The 26,026-nt window shown below is 59.4% G+C and overlaps 1 protein-coding gene across 1 annotated transcript; it reads right to left on the reverse strand.

Annotated features, from left to right (window-relative positions):
- Positions 1-2,333: 2,333 nt before the first annotated feature.
- LINGO3 (leucine rich repeat and Ig domain containing 3) lies at positions 2,334-25,527 on the reverse strand. The gene is made up of 4 exons (XM_063404963.1): positions 25,263-25,527; positions 18,233-18,301; positions 14,448-14,551; positions 2,334-4,297 (listed from the first exon to the last, which is right to left on the reverse strand). The coding sequence occupies exon 4, from the start codon at positions 4,262-4,264 to the stop codon at positions 2,450-2,452; it is 1,815 nt and encodes a 604-aa protein (XP_063261033.1). The 5' UTR covers positions 4,265-4,297; positions 14,448-14,551; positions 18,233-18,301; positions 25,263-25,527; the 3' UTR covers positions 2,334-2,449.
- Between the last annotated feature and the right edge of the window lie 499 nt (positions 25,528-26,026).

Raw genomic sequence — 26,026 nt, forward strand, 5'->3', positions numbered from 1 at the left:
GGTGATGGACTCGGGGGCTGCAAATCCCAGCAGAGCCCTGGAAAGGGGAAAAGGTCTGTGGGAATTCCAGGTCTGTGGGAATTCCAGGTCTGTGGGAATTCCAGGGGCTTCCCAGCTTGCAGCAGGTCTGGAGAGCTCAAAGGTGTCAATTCTGGTGCTCCTGCCCTTTCCAGGTTCTTTGCCCATTGATTTTGCTTTTTCTTATCAAGGCACATGAGGAAGAAAAGGGGGAGAAAAACCCAAATGAGCCACAAAAGTCACTTTTTTCCCCCCATTTTTTGTTTTGCTCACAAGTACATCTCACATGCTCATTACATAGAAAACTGTGCCAGGTCTGCACTGCCCTTTGCTCCCACTGTGAGGGTCCATGCCCGACCCCCTCCCCACCCTCCCACCTCCCTCCCAAAGTTAAAAAAACCCCAGACACCAAACAGGACCCTGGTAGGACACGGCATGCACGGCTCAGGGCGAGGGGACCGGGCACGCGGGGCCACGGGGACAGCCGGAGCCACGGCAGGGAGGGAGGGAGGGAGGGAGGGATGGAGGGATGGATGGATGATGGATGGATGGATGGATGGATGGATGGATGGATGCATGGATGGATGGATGGATGGATGGATGCATCGATGGATGGAGGGATGGATGGATGGATGGATGGATGGATGGAGGGATGGATGGATGGATGGATGGATGGATGGATGGATGGATGGAGGGATGGATGGATGGATGGATGGATGGATGGATGGATGGATGGAGGGATGGATGGATGGATGGATGGATGGATGGATGGATGGATGGATGCATGGATGGATGCATGGAGGGATGGATGCATGGAGGGATGGATGAGGGATGGATGGATGGATGGATGGATGGATGGATGGAGGGATGGATGGAGGGATGGAGGGATGGATGGAGGGATGGAGGGAGGGATGGAGGATTGGATGGATGGATGGAGGGACGGATGGATGGATGGGACCCTGTGAGGGACAAACAGGGTTGGGGGGATGTTCTAAGCAGCCACTTGTGCCCCCCAAAGCTCCCAACCCCTCAGATGCTCCAATGCCATTCTGGGATGCCCATCAGGGCAAGGGCAGCTGCCCCCTCCCAGTTCCCCCTCCATCACTGACTGGAGAAGGGACATCCAGGTGGGGAATGTCCCTGCAGGAATGGGGACAATGGTGGGACCTGCAGCAACCCCTAGGGTGCACATGGGAGGAGAAAGAGGAGGAGGAAGCAATGAACTCCCTGGATCCTCCAGGCCACATCCAGGTCTTCCATTCCTGCTTCATTCCTTCTCCCACACACAAAAATCCACGCCCTGAGGCAGAGCCAGGGCAAAGCCTGGGAAGGGGCGGGATGGGACGGCAGGAACCACCCCTGTGGCAGCCGGGAGAAACCCCAGGGACATCGACCCATGGTCCTCAGCGCTGGAGGGTGCAGGATCTGGGATGGAGGTGTCAGCCAGGACCTTCTCCTGGACTGCTTCTTCCCAGCTTTTCCCTCCTCTTCTTTCCTGGGCCTTAGGGCCTCCCTGCAAAGGATGAGCCAGGTCCTGCTCTCCTGCAGATTTCAACTTTGCAACTCAAAGAAAATGAACCCAAAAGTGCCTTTTGAACCCGCGGGAATCCCAACCCCCCTCGGGCAGATGCAGAGACAGAGGGGCCTCGCATTGCCCTGGGGTTGCTCTTCCTGATTTTAACGATCTTGGCCTCATTTTGCCTTTCCCCCCCTTTTTTTTTCTCGCTGACACCTCCTCAGAGCCTGGCCCTGGAGGGTTATTATTGCTTGAGCAGAAGTGTCCCCGGGCACCCACACTGGCAGATGCTGGATCTTAAATCCACGGATGGGAAGCTCTCAAGGCACATCCGTGCCCGGGGTGGGGAGGTCTGTCTTTGCCAAGGGGCTGGGAGACCCCCCCAGCTCGGCACAGCCTCCCCAGTCCTGCATCGCCCCGGAAGACATTTCTCTTGGAAATTAATTAAAAAAAAAAAAAAAGAGAACAAAACCCCCACCAACACCAAGAAAAGAACCACAAGCAACTACCAGGAAAGTTTTCTGAAGAGTCCCTTACAAAAAAAGGGAAAGGGTGGGGGGGAAACAGGAAGCATTTTTCTCCCAGGCCCAAACACTGCTGATCTTTTGGCTCAAGAAATGCATAGTTGGTAGCAAAAACCTCGCTACATCAGGAGCCCCTGGGATGGCCCCCGAGCCCTGAGGGCTCTCCACAGGGCCGGGACATTGGGGTCACCCCAACCCGACCCTGAGGTCCCCACATTTCCGACCCTGCTGGCCTGTGGCACCTCTGTCTCCAGCCATGTCCCAGCACAGCAAGGTCACTCTGCCAGCTCCGGGACACGGCCGTTGCTCCCACAGCCCTCCTGGGCTCCCCATCCTGCCATGGCCGTGCCCGGGGCCGGGCAGCACACAACGGTTCTCCTCTGGGAGAGGCTCAGATCATCTTCATGTTGAACTTCCTGGCCCCTCCTTGGCCGGTGGTGGTGGTGGGACCGTCCACCTTGCGGAAGGAATACTCCACGGAGAAGTTGTTCTTGTGCTGCCCCCGGCCGCGGCTCCAGACGAAGAGCAGGAGAAAGCAGAAGAGCACCACGCCCAGGAAGGTGATGCAGCCCATGGCCGTGGAGACCAGGATGGTCTTGAGGTCCAAGGTGAACTTCAGGAAGACCTGGGTGTCGTTGTGGAAGGTGTCGTTGAAGTCGCCGGGGTACAAAGTCCGGTTGGCGTGGCGGGCGCCGTCGGCCGGGCGCCCCTTCACCGTCAGCGTGGCGAAGTAGGTGTCGTTGCCGCCGGCGTTGCTGGCGATGCAGATGTAGGTGCCGCTGTCCTGCACCTGGGCAAAGCGGATCTCCAGGGTGCCCCCGGGCAGCACCGTGGCGCGCCCCGTGCTGCGCGTGGTGATCATGCGGTGCTGGGGGGACACCCAGGCGATGGAGGGGTCGGGCTCCCCGTCGGCCCGGCACAGGAAGGACACGGACTGCCCCTCCCGCGCCGTCACGTGCTGCAGCTTCCGATCCCGGATCTTGGGCTTCTGGCAGGTGAAGTACTCGAAGAGCACCGAGTCCGGGAAGTCGCGCAGGGCGTTGCCCTGGATTTCGGGCGGCGAGGAGCACATGGGCTGCTGCCCGTCGAAGTTGAGCGTCTTCCGCCGCTGCAGGATCCAGAGGAGCCGGCAGTCGCAGGCCAGGGGGTTCCTGTCCACCCGCAGCGTTTCCAGCGTGTTGACCGAGTGGAAGGTGCTCTCCTCCAGCGTGGACAGGAAGTTGCTGGAGAGGTTGAGCAGGCGGATCTGTCTCAGGCCGGAGAACGCCTGCGGTTCCACGGACACCAGGAGAGCGCCCACGATGTGGAGCTCCTGGAGCCGGATGAGGTCTTTAAAGGAGCCCTTCAGCACAGTGCTAATGGGGTTGTAGGACAGGTTGAGGTACCGCAGGTACACCAAGTTCCTCAAGGCAGCGGCGGGCACGGCTGTGATGTTGGTGTAGGTGATGGAGAGCGAGGTGAGGTTCAGGCCCTGGAAGCTGGTGGGGGACACCTCCTCCAGCAGCGGCCAGTTGTCGATCTCCAGCTGCAGGAGATTGTAGAGCTTCTTGAAGTTCTGGTCCTCCAGCGCCGAGATGCTGAGGTGCCGGAGTCGCAGCACCTCCAGGTTCTGGAGGTAGGACAGCGACTCGGCCGAGATGGAGGTCAGGTTGCACTTCTCAATGGTGAGCTGCTCCAGGCCCAGCAGCCCCGAGAAGGCGCGCTGGGAGATGTACACCAGGTCGTTGTCACCCACCTCCAGGCTCTTGAGGTTGCGCAGGTCCTGGAACATGTAGTCCAGCAGGATGACGAGTTTGTTCTCGCTGATGTCCAGCAGGGTCAGGTTGGTCAGCTTGGTGAAGACCCCCGGGGGGATGAGCTTGAGCTGGTTCCCCCGCAGCCGCAGGGTCTGCAGGTTGAACAGGTTGCTGAAGGCGCCGGGCTCCACATTGGAGATGATGTTCTCGCTGAAATCCAGCTCCTCCAGCAGCGGGTACGGGGCCAGGTCACCGGGGTTGAGGCAGCGGATGCGGTTCTTGTTGAGCTCCAGGACCCTGGTCTCGGTGGGGATGCCCTCGGGGATGGCGGTGAGGCGCTTGCGGTGGCACAGCACCGAGCGCAGCTGCGGCGCGCACTCGCAGCGCGCGGGGCAGGCGCCCGCCCGCGGGGGCTGCAGGAACACGTGCAGGGCCAGCACCGGGAGCCACCATGTCATCGTGTGGGGCATGGTCTAGGGGCTCACTGCCCTTCTGCCATGTGCCTGAGATGGAGAGAGAGCGGCGTCAGCGGGGACAGAGCCCTACCCCGCCCCACAGATCACTTGTGTAGGAGCTGAGACTGGACAGCGCTCCCCAAGCCATGGCCCGTGGGGGTGGTCAGGTCCCAGTGCCTCCAGGAAACCCTCTGGATCCCTTTCACCTACCGTGCAACCTGGGGATCCTGCCCTGGGCAAAGCTGGGATAAATGAGCCTCACTCTCCATCGGAACAGGGAAACTGAGGCAGGGGAGAGGTTTGTGAGAGGAGCCAGGGCTGCAGACCCACACCTGAGCCTCTGCTCCCACTGGCTCAGCCCCCGCTGTGCCCCTGATGGTGCCGGCATGGGCGGAGCGGATCGTGAGCACCCTGGGACAATGCGGGGCACAGCACCCCCAGGGCAGGGCAGGAGCACAGAGGTGTTGGCAGAGACGGTACCAACTCGTGACACAGGTGGGATGCCCCATTCCCTCTGGTGACACAGGTGGGATGCCCCAGTCCCTCTGGTGACACAGGTGGGATGCTCCATGCCCTCTGCTCCTGGTGTGAGTCTCATCCAGGTGCACAAATTCTCCCCAGGAGGAAGAATTGGAGACTTGGAGGGGTCCCATAGGATGGGGGCCTCTCGGTGCTGCACGTAGGGCCTGGTCCCCCTTCCCTGTCCCTGTCCCCATCCCTGTCTCCGTCCCCGTCCCCGTCCCCGTCCCCGTCCCTGTCCCTGTCCCTGTCCCTGTCCCTGTCCCTGTCCCTGTCCCTGTCCCTGTCCCCATCCCTGTCTCCGTCCCCGTCCCCGTCCCCGTCCCCGTCCCTGTCCCTGTCCCTGTCCCTGTCCCTGTCCCTGTCCCTGTCCCTGTCCCTGTCCCTGTCCCTGTCCCCATCCCTGTCCCTGTCCCGCCCTCTCCAGCGCAGATTAACGCAACCCCGGGCACAATCTTTGCCGAGGAGGGATTAACACCGGCCCGCAGCGCCGTGCCCCGGCTGCCCTCCTTTCCAGGGATTAGCACTTCGCCGCCGCTTTCCCTTTTCTTTGCCTCCCCTTTCCCGCTCCCTGTCCCCATCCGTGCCCCAAATCTGCCAGGCTGCCTGGAAACGCAGCTCCCAGCGCCACCGCAAACTCCTCAGCCGCCTTTCCCTAATGAAGCACGGTCATTAACCTAATTAAGTGGCGGAGTTGCTCGGTTGGGGAGCTGCGGGGTGTTTATGAGCCTGACAAGAGAATATTGGGGGTACCAAGAGCAGAGCCAGCCCCTCCAGCCACTCCTGCGGAGGTGCAGGGAGCAGGGCACGGACACCTCCAGCATGGGGGGCTTTGTCCCATCGGTCCCACAGCACTGGGACAAACTGGGGTGCAGCCCCCGAGGGCGGGTTCCAGCCCTTCTGACTTGCAGGGAGACCAAGCTGTGGCTCCAGGGAGCCCCTCCCACGCTGCCTCCTGTCCCTGTGGGCACCTCAGGGACCCCAAAGCTGTCTGTGGGAGCCCAGCAGGATGTGGGGCAAGGGGAGAGGACGATGTGACATCTGTGGCTGCTCGAGGCCATCGAGGTGTGGCTGCAGTGCTCCCCCTCGGTGCCACTGCAGGTCCTCAGTGCCCAAAAACTCCCAAAAAAGCCCATCTTGAGGTGGCTGCTGCTTGGCTTAGGGGGTGACAGAAGGAGAGTGATGGGGATCCCAGATCCCCCAGAGAGGCGACACTGATGGAGCAGGGACAGCAGAGCTGGCCCAGCCCAGCACCTCCTGCCCCTGACACCCACCGTGCTGACAAAGGACACCAAAGGCTGGTGTCACCATCCCTCCTGTCCCCATGGGGGCTGGGGGTTATTGACTCTCTGTGCTCATGCCTCAGGGAAGGATGCAATCTCCAGGGATAATTTCCTGCCCTGATCCTATTATCCGAGAGGAATAGGATCTGGAATAGGAATATTCTCTGGGAATAAAGGCATTGCTCAAGTGCAGTTCTGGAAGGATGGGAGATGATCTTCAAGGAGTGTTTGGACAACGCTCTGAGGGATGCACAGGGTGGGACTGTTGGGGGATTGTTGGGGTGTCTGTGCAGGAACAGGGGTTGGATTGATGATCCTTGTGGGTCCCTTCCCCTCAGGATATCCCAGGACTCTGTGATCTTTTACAGATGTGGGGATGTGGCATTGAGGGACAAGCGGTGTCCTTGGCAGTGCTGGGGTAACAGTTGGACTCGATGATCTTAGAGGGATTTCCAACCTCAACAATTCTATTCTGAGTCTATGACACCTTTTCTCTTTTTATTTTTGCACGTGTGTCTTAATTTTGCCACATTTCCCTTTTTCTTCCAACGAATCAAACCAAGAGGGAAGTGTCACCATTTCACACGACCACAGGAGCAGCAGCTGGTGGACGCAGCTGGGGGACAGAGGGTTGGCACCACTGCTGCCCCTGCCCCTTCCTCCCCTCTCTCCAGCTTCACTCCTTGCACCAAACCCCTGTGGGGACTGGAGGTCCCCAAATGCCATCTGGGCACTGCTGGGCAGCCTCTGCCTTCCAGGAGAGCCACCTTGTGAAGGCTCTGCCTGGCTGGTGGCCCTGGGAAGCTCAGTTGGCTCTGGGGTGAGGTGGGGGCAGCTCCCCTTGGTCCCCCTGGTTCTGGAGGCCCCACTCTTGCTCTACCCTGGGGTTGCACGGGAAGGATGCCCCAAGCACAACCTGCAAACCCACAGGACGGAACCCTCCCCATTTATTGTGTCACTCACTTGTCCCATTCAGTGTCTCTACACTAAATAAAGGTGCCCTGGTGTCTCTTTAATGATGTCCCCGTGCCCACCATCCCTCCCTGCCAGCCCTGGGGGATCTGCCCCTTCCCCTCCCTGCCTGAGGCTCTGCCCCGCGTTCATTATGGATGAGCCTGGGGTAACCCAACTCCACTTTTGGTTACTACTCCGGCCACCTGATCCTCTAAGCAAAGCTCCAGCCCCGCTGGAGTTGTTTTCCCTGGCAGATGGAGAGCGGGAGCCACAGCCCCGGGCTCACCTTCCCTCTCCACAGCCAGAGCATCACCCAGCCCCGCTGCCCCACAGCCCCACCCATGGGTGCTCCAGTGACCCCACAGTGAACTGCCCAGCGGGGTGAGGCGCTGCTGGATGAGCCATTCCCTGCAAACCCAGGCGGACCCGAGCTCCGGGGCAGGGCTGGCTGTGCCCCTGGTGTGTGGCGGCCCCAGGACATCCCGCAGGGAGCTGCACAGCCCCCGAGGCCCCTGCAGGGCCCGCGGTCCCTCTGTGTCCCGGGCAGGGGCAGGCACAGCCGGGCTCTTTATTAATAGCTCATTACGGCCATTGTGCAGCGCTCTCCGGGCTCGCCCGGCCCCTGGGGAGCCAGGGCAATTAAGATCCAGAGCAAGGCCTAGATAGAGGCTCCTCTCCTCATTTAATTTATTTTTAAAAATAACAAGCTTGCTGCACGCAGGGCTGGGGACAGAGCCAGCAAAGCCCGGGGCTGAGGGGCTGCGATGGGGGAAGCAGAGCAGAACAATTTTGGACAATTTGGACAATTGGACAATTTTGTGAGCCCCTGGAGCCTCCCCTGCCTCATTCCCCACTTCCCCACCAAGATTTTTGTGGCCACTGAGCTCGTCTTGTCCCAGCCACCAGCAGCACAGAGGAACTGCTGCTCTCCAGCCACCCTGGCTCGGGGTTACCCAGGGAAGCTGTGGCTGTCCCTGGATCCCTGGCAGTGTCCAAGGCCAGGCTGGACAGGGCTTGGAGCAGCCTGGGACAGTGGAAGGGGTCCCTGCCCATGGCAGGGGGTGGAACAAGATGGTCTCTAAGGTCCCTTCCATCCCAAACCATTCTGGGATTCCAGGACTCCTGCAGGGGGGATTTTGCTCCCTCTCCACCCTTCAAACAGCTCCTGCTTCTCTGGCCCAAGCTTGGCCCTGCCAGCTCCTCCAGGAGCAACTGCTCCTCAGCTGCCATTACTTCTCCCTTTTTGTGAATAAAGACCAAAAAATGAGCCCAGGTTGCCATTTCCATGTTACCCTGCTCAGACATTGCACGAGCACAAACATCTCTGTCAGAGCAGGGTCTTGTTTTCTCCTTCCCTTGACATGCAGGGTGTAAAATGCTCCTGCCGAGCCCTTCTCTCGTTCCAGCACCCCACAGCTGCTGCTCCAGGCCAGGCCCCTACATGGTGGCAACCAGGGGATGCTGCTGCCTCTTTCCAGGGATGCAGGGAACCCCAGGAGAGGATGGAGACCCAAAGCATGGAGGGAGCAAATGGAGCAGAAAGTGATGGTGGGACCCCCACCCTGACAACATGGACAGGGAGGATTTAACCCCAGTGCTCTGTCACACGGGTACCAGGGAGGTACCAGCGCCTGGTGCCAGTGTCAGTGTATCCCAAACTTGGCAGGAGACAGGAGAGGGCTCCCACAAACACCAGCAGCAGCCAAATGCTGCTGGGAACACCCTGGGCACTGCCCACTCGGCACTGCCCAGCCCTGCCTGGCAGCCCAGTGTCCCCACGCCATCCTCGCTGCCTGGCTGCCGTCCCCAGCCCGGCTCCGTGCCAGGGAAGGCAATGCCAACCGTGCTGGGCTGTGCCAGCATCTTCACAGACACTGTTACCCTGCTCGGGATGCGGGGCTCGGGTGCAGTGTCCGAGTGTCCCTGTGGGGTTCCCCAGCTCACTGACAGCTCCCCAGGATTGCTGCTGGGCTCTGTGTGCTTCCCTGTCCCGGGGTGTGGCTTGGATGGGATCTCAATTCCCAGGAACAGGAATTCTCTGGATCAAGCAGGCTGCATGGACTCAAACTTCCCTGGCAGGGCTTGGAGCAGAGGATGGGGCACTCTGGATGCTGATGCCAACAATTCCCTGGCTCCAAGCTCTGCCCATGGGAAAGGGAAAACTGCTGCCAGAGCTGCCCCAGGACAGGGCTCTCCAGACAGGAAGAGGAGCTCAGACCCCAGTCCTGTGCCAAAGCCCGTCCAGACATCTATTCCTTCTTCCCTGCTGGAAAACCCTGAGCCCTCAGTTACACCTTCCAAAAATACCCTTCCCCCCATATGATTTTAGGCTAAAAATGCTAAACCCGAAGGTCCTTGGGGTCTGCTCCATGCTCAGCTTCACTGGTGACACCGCTCACACTGATTGTGGCACCATGACTCCCCAGGGGGATGTTCTGGCACGGTTCAGAGCTGGCAGAGCACAGTTTGATGCCCAAATGTGAAGTCAGGGAATCCAACTGTGTTTTTCCAGCTGCTGCTACAGCTCAGAACAGAGCACAGTTCCCAGGGGCACTGAAATGAGGACCAAAGGTGACCTGTGCCACCCTCCAAAAACAAACAAGTGGCTCCTGCAGCTTTATTTTATCCCTTGCCTCGAGTCTGCGAAGTCGGTGGGTTTGGAGCCACACTGAGCTTGGAAAAACCCCAGCAAAGACAGGGGGCATGGGGAGGAGAGAGGTGATGGGGAGGAGCTTCAGGAGCGTCCCTCTGACCTTCCCTGGCTCCTGGGGTGTCACCAGCAGGTTTTTACCTCTGTACAAGGCAGCAGAAAGATCCCAGTTTATGCTGGGGCGTGGAGGGGATTAAATCAGAGCTGAGACAGAAGCAAAGAGGCAGAAACAGGAGGGTCAAAAGAGGCCAGGGATGTGGCCAAGCCTCAGCTCTGGTGATCAGGCAATTAGCAAGCCAAACATGAGAATAAATAATCCAGCTGAAACAGGGAGAGCAGGACAGAGCTAGGGATAAGAAGGAAGGAAATCAATCACCGGACCTAATGGAGAATTATCCAGGAGAGAGTTATTCCTAATCCCATCAGGGGCTGGCTGGGAAACAAATTCTCCTGGCTCTACAGCTCTCAACACGTTTTTCTGGGTCAGGGCTGGGCTGGGCAGGCAGGAGGGCAGGGCTGGAGGAGCCAAGGGAGAACCAACGGCTGGGTGGCCACTGAGGGCACCCAGCAGGGTCCCCAACAGCATCTTCCCACCCCACAGGACCTGGTGAACACCTTGGGGGCCCTCAGGCCACCAGGTGGCCAAGTGACCGTCCCCAACAGCCCTGGCAGAGCCCAGCTGGGCTGTGCCCGTGGTGGCCGTGGCTCCTGATGTCACCCTCGTGTCCCTCTCAGGGCTGCTCAAGCAGAAGCAGATTTTCCTGGCGGGGCGATGGGGAGGGGAGCGTGAAGGGAGCTGTCTGTGCAGGAGCCGGGCGGGGCTGGGTCACCACAGAACGTCCCCGAGCGTGACTCCAGGGACGGCTGGAGAACACCAAGAGCTGCCACAGAAGGGAGTTATTTTGGTGAGTGGCAGCTGCTGCCTCTCACACGGCTCCTCCTGCTCAGCAGCCCCAGGTCTCGGGGCGGCCGAGCCGGCGCCGGAGCAGCTCCCAGGGAGGCAGGACCTGCCCTTCCTTCCCAGCAAACCTGGAGTCTCCACGGAGCTGTCCTCCCACCCAGGATCCCATCCCGAGTCCTCGGCAGCCACGGCCACAGGACTCTCCACTCCTCTCCCACGTGGGAACTCCCAGCCCTCGCCAACGCCGCGAAACCCCAGAACTGAGGATTCCCTGTTGAGCCACGGCACCAAGGAGACAACCCAAAAGAAGGCACTGCTTATTTTTAGAGACAACCTTATGATTCCTGAGCACGTGGCCCAGGCAACACTGCACAGGCAGCCCCAGATTGGCCGCAATCTGCTTTTCTTCTTGACAGACATCATGTCTGAATCTCTATCTCCACAAGATGCTCCCAGGAGAGGAGACATTTAGAGACGACCACAACGTACAACATTTCTGAAAGGTCACTGCCTGCACCAGGCAACGAGGAGCAGAAGCCACTCATCAGCAACAGGGGCTTTGGGGAGGTGTTTAATATTCCATGAGCATCTCTATTTCTCTACCAAAGTGGATGACTCTTCTAAAAGTAGGGGAGAGGAGCAGGGCAGGTGGGTGCTGGGCTCTTGTTTCCACTCAAGGTTGACTGAACCACCAGTCAGAGCTGAATCTCGACTGCTGCTGGGAAAAGGGGGCTGAGAGTGAACCTGACCTGGATCTCAACAGCCTCAGAACCTGCTGGAGCACATGGGAGCAGAGGCTGAGCTTGGCTGCATCCCAGACCACTGCGTTGCCACTGAGCTGTTTCACTGATGCCACCAGGAACCCTGGAGCTGAACCTCCTGCAGTGGCTGTGGTCCCTGAATGGACAGCAGGGGCTCTTTTTTTGAGGGTTCAAGTCAGAACTTTGAATTTGAAGAAGCCCACTAACATCAGGGGCAGGATGAGGAGGGGCTGAGAGGCAAATGCAGGGTGATGACTTCTCGATGTTTTTCCATTCCAGTCTGTCAGCAGGACTGGGTGCTGGCCACAGCCCCCATGGTGTCCTTGGCCCTGAGCACTGACCCAGCCAGGAGAGGAGCAAGGTGATAGCCCAGGTCTGGGAGACTCCCACTGCAAACCCAGCTTTGTCCTCTCCCACCAAAGCTGGGCTTTGCCAAGGTCCCCATCCAAGCCCAAAGGTGCCCACCCAAACCAACCTGTGGCCAAGGCTTGCCTGGTCTCAGGTGTCTCCCCAGCCTGGGAGTGGGGACAAGGAACCCAACCCCTGGCAGCTGTCCTGGCACCTCAGCTGTAGTGTCCACATGACATTTGTTGCTGCTGGATGTACAAAACACAAGCCCACAAGAGCTGCAGCAGCACAGATGTGACAGGCACAGCCACAGGCAGAGAAAAACAAGGGCACGCTCCCGGCAAGGGCTCCTGCCCCCACACAGACACAAATACAGAGCATTAAATGAGAAAGCGGAATTTGCTCCTTCCTCTGCAGCTGCCTCCTCCTCCTGCCTCCCTTCTGAGCTCATCCTTCACCTTCTGCACCACAGCGCAGCCTAGGTGCACCCCAGGAGCAAACCCAGAGCACTGAGGGCAGCATGGCTGGAGCCACATGGGAGGGGACAGAGAGAACGTGCCAGAGCCTGGCCAGGCAGGACATCCCCAGCCACAGCACTGGGCCATGGTGGGGACACCTCTGGGGATGTCCCCACCTGTGTGGGGGGACACATCACCCACAGGGGCTCTGAGCAGCAGGGAGAATGTGGGACCTTGTCACAGGAAGGGTCCCTGTGCCTTCACTGCTCCAACCCAGCAGCTCCAGCCCAGCAGCTCCAGCCCAGCAGCTCGGAAGCACTGGAGGCTGGGGCAGGGTGATGAACAGGGGAGCAGGAAAGCAGAGGCTGTAATGAGGCTCCTTTCAGAGCGCTGATGGATGACGCTGCTCGGGGGCGTGCGGAGCGCCGGCGGTGCTGACGTGCAGCCACCCCCCAGTGCCAGCACCGCTCCCAGGCTGGCCAGCAGTGCCCAGCAGGGCCCTGCCCTGCTGCTGGACGGTGACTGCCCGGTGATTTCAGTGCCAGCTGCCTCCCATGGGCTTTGCCCCAGCACACGACCTCATTTGTCCAGCCGGACCAGCCGTGCCAGCCCTCGTTAGATCAGCTCGTTCATTAAGCTCAGCACTTCAGTGCCGCTGGCCTGAGCCCCTGGGGGAGCTGACACATAAATCACACCCTGATCGCTGTCACTGGCTGCCAGTGCTGGACCTTTGATGGCAAAATCTCCTCCTAATCCCTCACCTGAACTCTGGTGACACTGGTCAGGGCAGCCCCAGCCTCCCCTCCGAGCTCCTGGATGACACAACAGCTCTTTGCAGCCTTGAGCCTCGGGAAGCCCCCTGCTCCTGAGGGCTCAGCCCCACGGGAGCCTTCACCCAGGGCAGGGGCTGCCCAGCAAGCCCAGCTTCCCCTGGAGAGGGAGCCCGGAGTCCCGGCTGCTGCCAATCTCTGCACCCTGGCAGGGTGATCCATCATTCCAGAGGCTTTAATTCGACTGGACTGCTGGACATGTGGGCAGAGGAGCAGACTGACAGGCCAGACTGATGGACAGCTGTCTGCTCCGAGGCCAGCAGGGACAGGCAGCTGTGGCTGGAGAACAGCCCGGTCCCAGCAGGACTGCTCAGCTCTGCAGAAACCAGCTGGGAGCTGTGTGAGCAAAGCTCTGCGGGGGCAGGGGGGAAAGGGGGCAGAGCTGGAGCCCTGATCTGCTGGAAACCCTGCTAGGAGTGGGAATTCCATCCAGGAGGAGCATGGAGTGACAGCTCTCCCTCCCCCTCCCAGCTCTGCTCAGCATCAGGCCCAGGCTGAGCTCATTTTTTAAGACCTGTCTACAGCTGCTGCTGCATTGGAGATTTTATTGCCATCCCAATTATGATCATGGGAGCAGCGAGAGCAAAATGCCATTACAGGGGTGGAATGGCTCCTGACATCCCAATCCATCCCTGTCGCGCCAGGCGGGAGCAGGACCAGCCCCCTGAAACAATCCCGGAGAGGGGAGGGGGACAGGGGGATTCACGCCAGCCCTGTGGAGCACAGATCCCTCCTGGCCTCGCTGCACAGATTGCAGAGGGGCCCAGCAGAGCTGGGAGGGGGGGTCCAGCTGTGTCAGCCCCAAAACTCCCCCGGGCTGGAGGATGAGGCAGTGGTGACATTTGGAGTGAGACGCGCTGGTGCCAGTCCCCGGATCCACGGCTGCGGGGCATCAGCTGGGGCTGGGGCACCAGGAGAGTGGCTCCTTTGCCGTGTGCAGCCCAAGAGGATCCCAAAAGTCAGAAATCTCCACGGGGGAAGGGAAAGGGGATGGCAGGGCCGTGTGGCTTCATTCCCTGTCCGGCATCTGGACAGCAGCGCAGGGGCAAAGCCTCCAGCGCTCCTCTCCCAGCTGATGAACTCCCAAATCCCAGGAAATCCATCCAAACCCCAAACACTGCCCCTCAAACTGGTGCTGCACACGGATCCTGGCACTGCCAAGGCTGAGGGCCCAACAGTGCCCAAACCTGGGGCCCCACTCCTGCCTGCCACCAACCCTGAGCAAGTCCCCGAGCTCAGCACCCCAGAGCTTCACGTCACAGCTCCACCTGAGTTACCTCTTGCTCATTCTGGGGTGGTGACAACAGGCTGGAGATCTCCCAGCTGTTCCATGGGACAAATGTCCAGCTGAGTGCTCCTGCTGCACAAGGAGGTGGGGAAAAGGAGGGGGCTAATGCCACCAAGCATTAGGGGTGGCCACGAGGTAAAAATGAGTTGGATTTTGAGCACTCAGTGCACAACCCCCAATCCCACTGGAGCCCAGGGAGTTCTCACCGTTCTGCAGGTCCAGGGCTGCTCTGACATCGGGATCTGCTGAGGCATTGGAGCCTGGGAATGTTCAAATGCTGAAGTGTCCAGCACAGCCAGCCTCGGCTCCTCTGCACAGAAAGCACAAGGAGACCATGTCAGCCACCTTTCCCCAGTGTCTGCCGCAGAAATCCCAAAATTATCTCCTCCAAGGTCCGGGGATGTGGCACCCAGACACTTCCCACATAGGGGGAGCATTCTCAGTGCTGCTCCAGACAGATGTGTGATCTGACTATTGCAGCTTGTCTGGTTTTATCTATATGAATAGACATATAAATATAAAATTATGTCACATTTTGTGCCCTGAGGGATCCTCTCCCCACCAGGAGAGTGTCCGAGCCCAGTCCTGCCGTGGGTAGCTCTGGATGCAGCAGGGAAGACACAGCACTGCCCTTTGGGAATCACGAGGGGAAGGAACCCACCCAGGGGGTGCCCACAGCCCAGGAGGCCTCAAATCTGGGGAGACTTCATGGACCCCCAGGCCTGTGTCCACCCCCTGGGCATTTTGGGGGACTTGGGGGGTTGGAAGATGCTCCCAGCACTGATGCAGCCGATGCTGAAACAATGATTTGCTGTGGTTTTATCGAATTGCTGTGAACTCTCTAGATCAAGTTTAATTTGCCTGTTGCAGAGGAAGAGAATTTAAATGGCTCCTTTTGTGCAGAAATCCCAGTTAACAGCCCTCAAATGTCCCTGGGTCCTCTTCACCCACGCAGAGACGCTGCTGCTGCAGCTCAGCAGTTGCTCCGTGCCTGCTCCAGACCTCGCTCAGGTCTGGAAGGGGTGGTTTGGGTGGGCAGCAGCAGCAGCCAGGGGGGTTAATTCCTGCTGGGAGAGGCTTAGGGAGCCTTAGGCAAAGGAGCTTTCCACGGCAGGGATTTGCTGGGGAATGGCAGAGGAACGAGGAGCCGGCTCTGCAGCAGCACAGGGATCACACCCCTGGCACATCCTGGAGCCAAGAGCCCCGGGAGGATGGAGCTGCACATCCCGGAGCCAAGGATCCCTGGAGGATGGAGCTGCACATCCCTGTGTGCTCCTGTGAAACCCAGTGGTGTCCACACGCTGCTTGTGGATGGGTAAATCCTGACTTTGGGGGTTCTCGGAGAACTGACAGTGCCCAGAAAAAGCTAAAATACCTCCAGGAAAGCAGCACTACCCCAAAGCAAAGTCAGAGGGATTCCCTTCAAACCTGCAGGTTGGGGCTCAGCTGTACAGGGACAATCTGAGGGTTCCACACTCCTGGTCACCCCCAGGCCCCTGAATTGAGGCTGGAGGACTTCAACCAGTGCCTGGCAATCCCAGCTCATTCCCTGCTCCAGAACACCTTCCCCTTGTCTGCTCTGCCTGAGGGACCCAGACCTCTCCCTGGAACAGCAGGAACCCACATTCCCAGCTCCCAGAATGTCCCAGTGCCAGTGGGACACACTGAGCTCTTCACCCCATCCAATCCCAGGGTAGCAGGGATGCAAATCCCATGTGGGATGCACAGAACTCAGTCAGGGACGCTCCCCAATAAAGGAACAGCACTAAACCCCCCACAGCAACAGAAATCCCCTGCCCTGGGCACGCCAGAGTTTCCTGCTGGAGCCAGGGGATGGTAGGGCTTGGAGAACAGGGGCAGCTCAGGGTCTGCAGCAGGATGGAAAAGCCCAGGATCCCAGCAGGATCCTCAGGAATGTGTCCTGCAGCACAGGGGGCTGGAGCACACACGTGCAGGAGTAACTCCAACCCAGCATCTGAAATAACAGCAAGAATGACCCAAACCAAGCCCTGAAATACAGAAATGACCCGGGAACACCTGAGCCTGCCCTCAGCACATGCAGGGGGGAGCTTGTGGCACCTCCAGCAACTACAGCTGGGGCAATTCCACGAGGAATTTGCCTCCAGGGGATGCAGTGTGTGTGCTTTGAGGGACTCAGGGTGCAGGGCTGAGGCACACAGATGTGCTGTGGATCCCTGGGGCTGCTCCCATCCTGGGAGCTGGGATAACTGGGAGAAGAGTGGGTTTGGTTCACTTGCAGCACCACGAGTGGGACTCACACACTCAAATATTCCAGCAGGGATGGAGAAGGCTCTGATGCTCGGAGCCAGCGCCATCCAAGGGTTAATCCCATCCACAACAGCTCAGCTGCTGCTCCCCATGGCCAGGCTCCAGCTCCGGGGATGGAGAAGGTAAAATTTCAATCCAATTCCAGCAGGCTGGACACAACCACTGTGTTTACTGCAGAGCTGCTGAGAGCAAACCGCAGTCAGAACGTGCTCAGCTCCCGGCGCTGCGCAGCCTCCGCTGCCCTCCCTGAGCACCGGGAACCTGAAATTCAGGCTCACTCAGAGACCACCTGGCCTGGGCTTGTCAGGTGAGCCCTGGGAACGAGCAGGGGCTCAGCTGATGGTCTTGGCATTTGTTTTTTGGCAGCTCCTGGGTCACTTAGCAACCTCTGTCTCAGGTTACCTCCAGGCGTTTTGTCTGCAAATACATTTTAATCCTTGTGAAACGGGACCCCCCAGCACGTGGGTGAAGTGGCCTAAAGCCTCCTTGGGTCCCACGTGGTGACACCAGAACAGCTCCCTGGCCCTCTGTGTGTTTGTGCCACCAGGGCTGCTGTCACCTTCTGCTCCTGTGCTTTGAGTTTTACACAAAACTCGGATTTGAACTCTTTTCTGGGCTACTCAGTGGAGGAGCCAGGAGAGGATTCTCCTCTCCCCAGGTATCACAAGGAACCTGCTGCTGCATCAAGGAGCTTCCAGTTTTGTACATGGGATCCCCCTGAAAAAAGAAATTCAGCAGCAAATGCCAAAGCCAAACAGGACCCAGATGTCCTGGAAATCAGCAGAGACCTCCAGGTGTCCAGATCGAGCTCTTCTAAGGCAGGAGCATCCCTTGGGATGTGCACAGCAACTCTTCCATGCATGGCAGCAAACCTGGCTCATCTCAGACCACTGCAGAAAGGAACCTGGGGGTCCTGGTCAGTGGCAAGTTGGATCTGAGTCACTGCTGAGTCCTGCCAGCCCAAAGGGCCACCGTGTCCTGGGGGCACCAGGGCCAGGGAGGGATTGTCCTGCTCTGCTCTGGGGCAGCCTCACCTCCAGTGCTGGGGGCACTCTGGGCACCACAAGATCAGAAGGATCCAAAGCTGTTGGAGAGTGCCCAAAGGAGGGACACGGAGCTGGGGAAGGGTCTGAGGAGAGGCTGAGGGCACTGGGCTCGTTCAGCTGCAGCAGAGGAGACTGAGGGGAGGCTCCTCGGGGGCTGCAGCTCCTCCTGAGGGGAGGCAGAGGGGCAGGGGCTGAGCTCTGCTCTGGGACAGGAGCCCAGGAAGGGCTGGAGCTGTGTCAGGGCTTGGGCTGGAGCTCAGGGAAAGGTTCTTCCCCCCGAGGGTGCTGGGGCACTGCCCAGGCTCCCCAGGGAATGGTCCCAGCCCCAAGGCTGCCAGAGCTCCAGGAGCGTTTGGACAACGCTCTCAGGGATGCTCAGGGTGGGATTGTTGGGGTATCTGTGCAGGGACAGGGGCTGCACTGATGATCCCTGTGGGTCCCTTCCAGCTCAGGATATTCTGGGATTTTATCATTCCATGGATCCCAGGACACTTGATCGTGTCCAAGATCCGGCCAGTGTCGCACCGCTCTGGTATCCAGGAGTTTAAGCCAGGGATTTTTGCTCATTAGTGAAATTAATGTCAGATTTCCCAGCCAGCTGAGCTTCCAGCTGACCTTTAGTTATTGAAATATGAACAACAAAAATGACACATTACCATGGGGAGGTGTCACAGGCTGCTCATTTGAAATCCTCTCTCAATGACAGGCCCCCACAGAGTTTCTTTCTGCAAAAGTAAATGGGAAAATTTGGAAAATGCTCAAGGAAGGAGGAAAATTCAGCTCCACAGCAGCACAACAGAGACACGGCATCTCCCAGCTTTGGGGATACAGCCAGAAATGATCCCAGGGAGAGAAATGGAGGGGGAAATGAGGCAGAGGTGTTTAAAATGAAACAGAAGAAAAAAGATCAGAAGATCTTCTTAAGAAGACTTCTTAAGAGTCTTGGGAAAGTCACTGAGGTGGAGACAGCTGAGCCAGGACTGAGGCAGCAGGGACAGGTCCCCAGGCCATGGAGTGATCCCTGTATGGGGACAGCTCTGCCCAGCATGAACTCAGGGGCAGCACCTGCCTGAGCCAGAGAGAACCTCGGAACACAGAAAAAAAACCCCAAATCCAGCAGCATTTTCTGGTGCTGGATGAGCCTGATCCAACAGATCACAGCCCCATTTGTCACTGCAACAGCAACAACCTGCACCTGGACTTCCAGAGGTTTCCAGATGTTGGTGCAGGCTGAGCAAGGCAGGGGCAGGCAGTGGTGCCAAAGGCCAAGGGACACTCCTGATGGGACCTGCTTTGCCACGAGGCTGGTGCTTGATGTAAAAGTGACCCTGAAGGTAAGAAGAGAAACCACTGTGGGTTCAACCTCCACAGTAACTCCTGGAATGACTTCCAGAGCACTGGGCATGGCTGGAGGGATGCTGGCATCACCCACTGCACTTCCCTGGGAGCAGCCCAAGGTTCCTGCTCCTCATCAGGCCCAGGAACGAAGGCAGGATTATCTCCCCCCCTCCATTAGTCACACTTGGTTAATATTCCTGCTTATGGAAAAAGGTCACAGTTTCTCTCTCATTTATGTCACTCCACCTTCCATTTGCAATTGCAGGGTTCTGATCCCTTTCCACCCCTAATTAGAGTTCAATTGCAGGGGCCCTGCCCCAGCCCACACCAGTCGCAAGTCCTGGCCATGCCACCTCTGCTGGGTCTCCCTGTGCAAATCTGACCCAAGGGCAGCCCTTTTTCCTCTGGCAGCACAAAGGGAACCAGATGGACTTCCCTTCAAATGAGATTTAAATGGAAAAACACAAAATAGCTCCTTGTGCCAATATTGAAGGGTTGGTGTCCAGCTGTCCTGAGCACGGGGAAGGTCAGCCCAGGTGACCCTCTGGAAAAAGAGGCCAGAAGCACCAAGCACCCTCATGGTTTGCTCCTCTGGCTGCACCACTGAGAAGGGGTTGGAAATGATTCCTTCCACTCTTCCTGAGAGAAAACAAATCTGCTCACCTGAGGTGAGGGGTTCCACCCCAGGGTGTGGCTGAGGGAGTTTGGATGCTCAGGGAGAGCCCCTTTAGCTCCCCTGCTCTGCCCTGCAAACCTCTGCTGCTGCTGCCCTGCGAGGAGCACTGTGGGGACCGTGCTCAGGAGGCTTCAGAAGATGGAAAAGAGCCTTCCCAAGCCTGCCTGAATCCCCCTCAGTCCGTGCTCCATCCCCACTGTGGCACATGGCCCGGCAGCTCCGTGTCACAGCCACGGCTCGGGGCGCCGCAGGGCCAGGGGAGCTGAGCCCACAGAGCAGCCATCATCACCCCCCTGGCTATTTCAGTCTAAAAACGACCTCCCTCATCCACTTGGACTGAAACAGTGGCCAAATTGAGCAGGAAAAGCAATCAGTGCCTTGGGAGGAGTTTTCTGGAGACGCTGAGGATGGGAACTGAGTCGGAGATCAGGTGCATCCCCCACTGCAGGGCGCTGCTCCTGCTCATTCTCCCTCACGTGCCTGCTGGGATTTGCTGTGTGGAACTGCCACGATGTCCCAGCTCTGAAGCCAGCAGGGGCTTCATCACCTCCCTGGCAGGAGCAGAACTGTCCCCAGCACCCAAAGTCCCCCCAGTTCCCAGACAATTCTCCGGGAACATCAGGGTCCTGTGCCATGATTGGGAAAGAGCTTGGGCTCACACACACCCAGGGCAACAAGGGGCAGAAAGGGACAATATTTGGTTTAAATTTTTCCTCAATTCCCTTCCCATTGAATATTTTCTCTTCTCCTTTCCAAGAACTTCCTTTATTTCTCCCTGTCTCCCTCTAGCAACAGTATCTGGGAGAAACAATGAATTTTTAATAGAAGGGGGCGGTGGGAAGGAGCAGACCCTGAGGCAAGAAGAGAAAACATTGATCTGTTTAATCACCCCATCAGCAGAAAACCACATCTAAGGGAGAGGGAGCCACGTGAGGACCACACAGCAGGGTCGTGGTCCCCTCTTTTCTCTGAACCCAGAGGATGCTGCACAAGCCCCAGCCAGGCTGGATCCTGCTCAGAGGAGCTCTCCCAGCCACTCCACACAGCCCTGGCCATGGCTGATGTGGGGGCTGGGGGTGCAGGACCCCCAAGCACCCCTTGCACAGGGAGCGCTCCTGCCCCACAGCACCGGGGTTGTTCCTCTGCAGCACCTTCCCTGTGAGGGTGGGCAGGCCCTGGCACAGGTGCCAGCAGGAAAAATGGACAGAGACCATTTCCAAAGGCCTGGAGTGCCAGGACACAGGGAATGGCTTCCACTGCCAAAGGGCAGGGATGGATGGGAGATTGGGAAGGAATTGTTGGCTGTGAGGGTGGGCAGGCCCTGGCACAGGGTGCCCAGAGCAGCTGTGGCTGCCCCTGGATCCCTGGCAGTGCCCAAGGCCAGGCTGGACAGGGCTTGGAGCAGCCTGGGACAGTGGGAGGTGTCCCTCCCATGGCAGGGGTGGCACTGGATGAGTTTTAAGGTCCCTTCCATCCACACTGGGGATTCCACAATCCCAGAGCTAAGGTGTACCCATCTCCTGCTCCCCACTTGGCTCTGCAGGGCCAGGGCTCGTCCCCATGGAGCTGAGGATGCCCAGCTCCCCTCCCTCGGTGCCTGGCCCTGTCTCCCCATCACAGCCTGAGCCTAAATATAGTCCCTGGTTCTCTTTTCTTGTAGACACAACCGGTGCTCTGAGTCAAAGTCCTTTCCCATGAACTCACTGTTGCTTAATAAAGCACAAACCCTCGGAGACCTTGATGCTGGGATCTGTCATTTTAATTCCCAGTGACACTTGTTCCTCTCCACTCCAGTATGTGGCCGCTGCTATTTTGGTTGGCACATGGGGAGCTGAACAAGGAGCCCCAGCGCTCCAGATCTGAGCCGGGCAGAGCTGGGACAGCTTTGAAAACCAAACACTCCTGATGGACGGGGCTGCAAGCGGCAGCCGAGCTCGTGGTGGCATGAAAAATTCAGGGGGAGGAAGGCAGGGAGGCAAGGGAAGAGCTGAGGCAGAGGAAGGAGGAGGGCACGCTCAGAGAGATGGATCCTGCCTGGGATCCCAGCCTTGGGGTGTCTGTGTGGGTGCCAAGGCACCACAGAAGCCTGGGGGTCACAGCCCAGGCCCTCTGTGCTTTGTTTTTAACTCATCCCTGGTAAAGCTGTTTCTGTTTGCCCACATTCTCCCTCGAATCTCTGCTGTTGGGTTGTTCTGGGGTGAATTTGGTGCTGTCCTCTGCCTGCCCATTTTACATGGGAAAGAGGGAATGGCAGCCCCTGCCCGGGCCTGGGGAGGGCTCTGCTCTCCCACCACCAGGGCCATTCCCCACTTTGTCACCTCTGTCCTGCCCAGCCTCAGCCCCACCTCTGACACCCCACAGACCTGGGGCATCCGTGGGGTTCCAGCTCCAGCCCCAAAACACCACAGCTTAAATGGGATCTGAAGGAGAATCCAGCACGTTCCACTGCCAGTGGCTGAGCAAGGCTCAGCCCAGCCTGCCCCTCTCCTGCATCCCTGGTCCCACAACCCCTGAGCCAAACCTTGTGGAAGCAGCTGCTTTGTCTTTGAAGGTAAACCCTACAAAAACTTCACAAACAGAAAAGCCAACCCAGGGTGCCCAAAGCCCAATCAGTTTCCCTTCCACGGCCACCGTGGCTCTCGGCAGCATTTCCAAGAGTCCTCGTGAGATTTATTGCTTTTCATCTCCTCTCACATCTCCGCTCTGAACATTTCTGTCCTGTTTGTCCTGGGGCTTTTCCAGGATTCCCAGAGTGGCCCTTTGGGCTCAGGCAGCGCCTCCCACCCTCTGCAGCCCCACGGACCGGAGACACCCTGCGGGATGCTCCCTCTGCCTGCTCAGACATCCCCATCACAGCCACACACAGGCAGCAGGGGTTTGGCTGCCTCAGGGACCATGCCACGCTCCAGAGCCAGGCCTCCAGACCACAACCACGGGAAACTGAGGCACAGGATGCACGCAGAAGGGCTTTGGAGCCTCGTGGTGAACCAGAGTCACTGGGGACAAGCCCAGGGGTGGCCTCACTTGGCTCCCACTTCCCTTCCCTCGGAGCTGTGGACTGGGGACGTGGAGAGATGTTGTTGGTGACAGGCGTCCCACCCGGGCTGCCCACACACAGCACCCCCAGCCACGTGCTTCACATTCCCAACGTTATTCCCAGGGCTTCCAACACCTCTCTCCCATCCCAGGGATGCGAACGCGGCAGCGACGCGGCTCCGAGCTGCCGGAGCAGCCCAACTCCTCCTGCCTTATGGCAGCTCCGGCTCCTCACTGGGAGAAGAGGAGCCACCTGCTCCCTGGTGGGATGCTGGAGAGGGAAACTGGAGTGATCCCACAGCCAGGAGTTGGGAAAAATCCATCCCAAACACATGGATTGGAAACCTTCAAATGCTGAGTGCAGCGTGTCCGTCTGTGCCACGAGCCCAGTGTTTAATTCGGGCCCAGGAGGGAAGAGCAGGGATTAGGTTTGGGCCTTGGAGCCAGGGATGAGTTCTCTGGTGAGGCAGGATTAGCACAGCTAATAAAAGCAGACATTCCTGAGCTCTAAACACTACAAAATAGGAAAAAAGCCCCCGGCCCTGCTATCTTCAGCCGGGGATCAGCAAAAGCACATCCCCCGGGAAAGGCTGAGCCTGGCAGAGCCCGGCTGTGCCTGGGATGTGTCCCAGCTCTGCCTGTCACAGCCACGGCCCACCCTGGGCATCGATGCCCAGGACGGGTGAAACACAACCCAGCCCCTGTTCCTCCCGTCCTCCTGCTGCCTCCTCCAACAGGGCAGGATAAAAGCAAAATCGACTGATTTTGGAGCCAGCTCTTTCCTGAAGCTGCTTTGCCTCCTGCTCCCGGGATGCTCCTCCAGCTGTTCTGCAGGCTGGGCATTGGAGAGCATCTTTCCCCAAGATCAGCCCACAACCCAAGCACTTTGGGAAAGGCTGCAGACACCTGAGTGGGGCTTTTGCAATGTGAAAATGGTAAGAAATCTTGGGTGGACCAAAAAATCACCTCTCCAAGCTGCTCTGGCCAAAACCCAGCCGGCTCCACCAGTCCCCCAGCAGCAAGAGGCAGCAGCTCTGCTGTCTCCCCTCTGTGAGTGCCACAAAACTGCCAGTGATAAAAACATCAGTGCAAAATTAAAACAAATCAACCCCAGAGTGCCCAACTGGCAGCTCCCCAACTCATCTTCAATTATTCTCCCATTTAAAGGATGTGCACCACATCCTCTGCCATGCCTCGGGGTGCCGGGATTTAATCCCGTCTCCATCCTGCAAGGCGTGATGGAGCTTTGGGATGCAGAGCAAGCCCAAGGACCCCACACTTCCCAAAGGGTTACTGCAGGGTTCAAAGCCTGCATTTTGAATTTTATCCCACACATGACCACACCACTGCTGGGCAACTCTGCTCGTGGAGGGCTTTTTGGCTTTAACGCCTCGTATTTTGATTGAGAGGTTTGGAGGAACTTTCCCTGGATGAGGCTTTTCCCATGGTGTCACCCCTATCCCAGGGCTGGTGCTGGGTTTTGGGGTCTCCATCCTGCAGGCTGCACATTCCCAGCCAGGATGAGAGTGCATGAGAGACCATCCCCAAAACCAGGAGCTCTGCCAGGCCCAGGCTGGTGTTCACCAGGCCACCAAACATCCCCAGTCCCGGTCACCTCCCGCTCCAGCCGCTCCGGTTCCAACGCTCCTCACTCCCAAGGGTTTGTGCTCCGGGTGCTGCCAGGCTGTGGAGCCCGGCACGGCTCCACTCTCCATCTATTTCACACGCACTCTGCCTTCTCCTGCCATCCTCTCCCTTCCTGGTTGCTCTTTTCTCCTTCCCAAAAACCTCATCTCAGGGTAAGGCTGGGCAGGAACAGAAAACGCAGCTGCTCCTCCGCAACCGCTGCCTGTGCGAACGCCGCGGGGATTGGAGCACCTTTTGTCAGGTTTTAGCTCAAACCCGCTTTCCAAGTGGATGAAGGAACTGGCACAAAAGTACTCTGGATGGAGAGTGGGAAGAGGCAAAGGCTGCTATTCCAGCACGGCAGGAGAAGCCAGGAATGCTGCGCTTCTGCCTGCTCCATTTCCCCGAGACACACAACCCGGTAACAGCCGCGGCTAAACCAACCCTCGGAATTTTCGACAGGAGAATCCGCCTAAAATCCGGGATGCTCGGGGAAGAGACAGGAAGGGCCCTGGGGTGGCGAGGAGTGAGGACCTGCAGCGCCCGGGGGGAAACACGAGCGAGAGGAGATGGGAAAAGCTTTCCCGACGCCCGGCGATGCTGGAGCCGCTCGGCTGTGCCGGGGAAGGGGCTGCGAGCGGCGGCCCCAGCCCTGCCAGGAGCGGGGGGGCTGCGGGTACCGGACCCCCGGGGGATGGAGCGGAGCAGGGGCGGGCCGGACACCGCCGGCACCCCCGGGGCGACCCTGCCCGGGGGCACCGGCGCCGCCCGCCGTGCCGAGCCCCCGCCCCGGGCACAGCCGGCGGCTGCGGAGGGGCCTGGCGGCTGCGGGCGGTGGGCGCAGCCGGGCAGCCCCCGCCGAGCCGCTGGCGGAGGAGGGAGGGATGGAGGGATGGAGGGAGGGAGGGAGGCTGCGTGTCCCCAGGGGCAGCGGGGCTCGGCGGCCGCCCCCCGGCGCCACGTGTGCGGCCCGGCACGACCCCCACCCGGCCCCGGGACCCCGCACTCACCGCTCGGCGGGGCTGCCCATGGTGCGGCGGCGGCGCGGGCAGAGCCGCAGCCCCGGGGGCGGCGCGGCGGCGGCTCCGGACGGACCCCGGCCCGGCCCCGGCCCTTCCCCGGGGGCGGCGCGGCGGCGGCAGCGCCTCTCCAGCCGCGTCGGGCCGTGCGCGGAGCCGCCCCCCGCGCCCCCCGCCCGGCCGGGGGAGGGACGGGGCCGGGGGCGATGCGCGGCCCCGGGCGGAGATCGGGCACGGCCCCGGAGGAACGCAGAGAAGGACACGGGGGTCTCCTCCCCGCGCAGCCGTGAGCAAAGGGGAGGGGTCCCGCCGGGCAGCCTGGGGTGCCAAGCCTTGGAGCGCCCTGCCTGAGGTCCTTGACCCCATTCCAGCACCGTGGGGTACCCCCGACCACCCTGCCTGGGCTCCCCCAGCCCCACCACGCACACCCGGGTACCCCCACACCGCCCTGCCTGGGCTCCCCCCTGCCAGCACCCACCGGTACCCACCTGCCACCCCACCTGGGGTCCCTCAGCCCCACACCAGCACCGCCAGGTACCCTCGGACCCCATTCCCACAACAGCCTGTTTGCATCTCCCTGCCCAGTGTCCCCTGCCTGCCCCAGGACAGCGTCTGGGGGCCACCTCACCCTGAGCTGCCCTCTGCACTGGAGGTGGCTGTGGATGAACACAGCCATTTCCCTTCCATCCCATGGGAAATTGGGGCAATCAGGGCACAAAGAGAGCCGTGACCCCAGGAATGAGTGCAGCTCCCAG

Source organism: Prinia subflava, chromosome 8 (assembly GCF_021018805.1).
Source record: "Prinia subflava isolate CZ2003 ecotype Zambia chromosome 8, Cam_Psub_1.2, whole genome shotgun sequence".
Taxonomy (NCBI): Eukaryota; Metazoa; Chordata; class Aves; order Passeriformes; family Cisticolidae; genus Prinia; species Prinia subflava.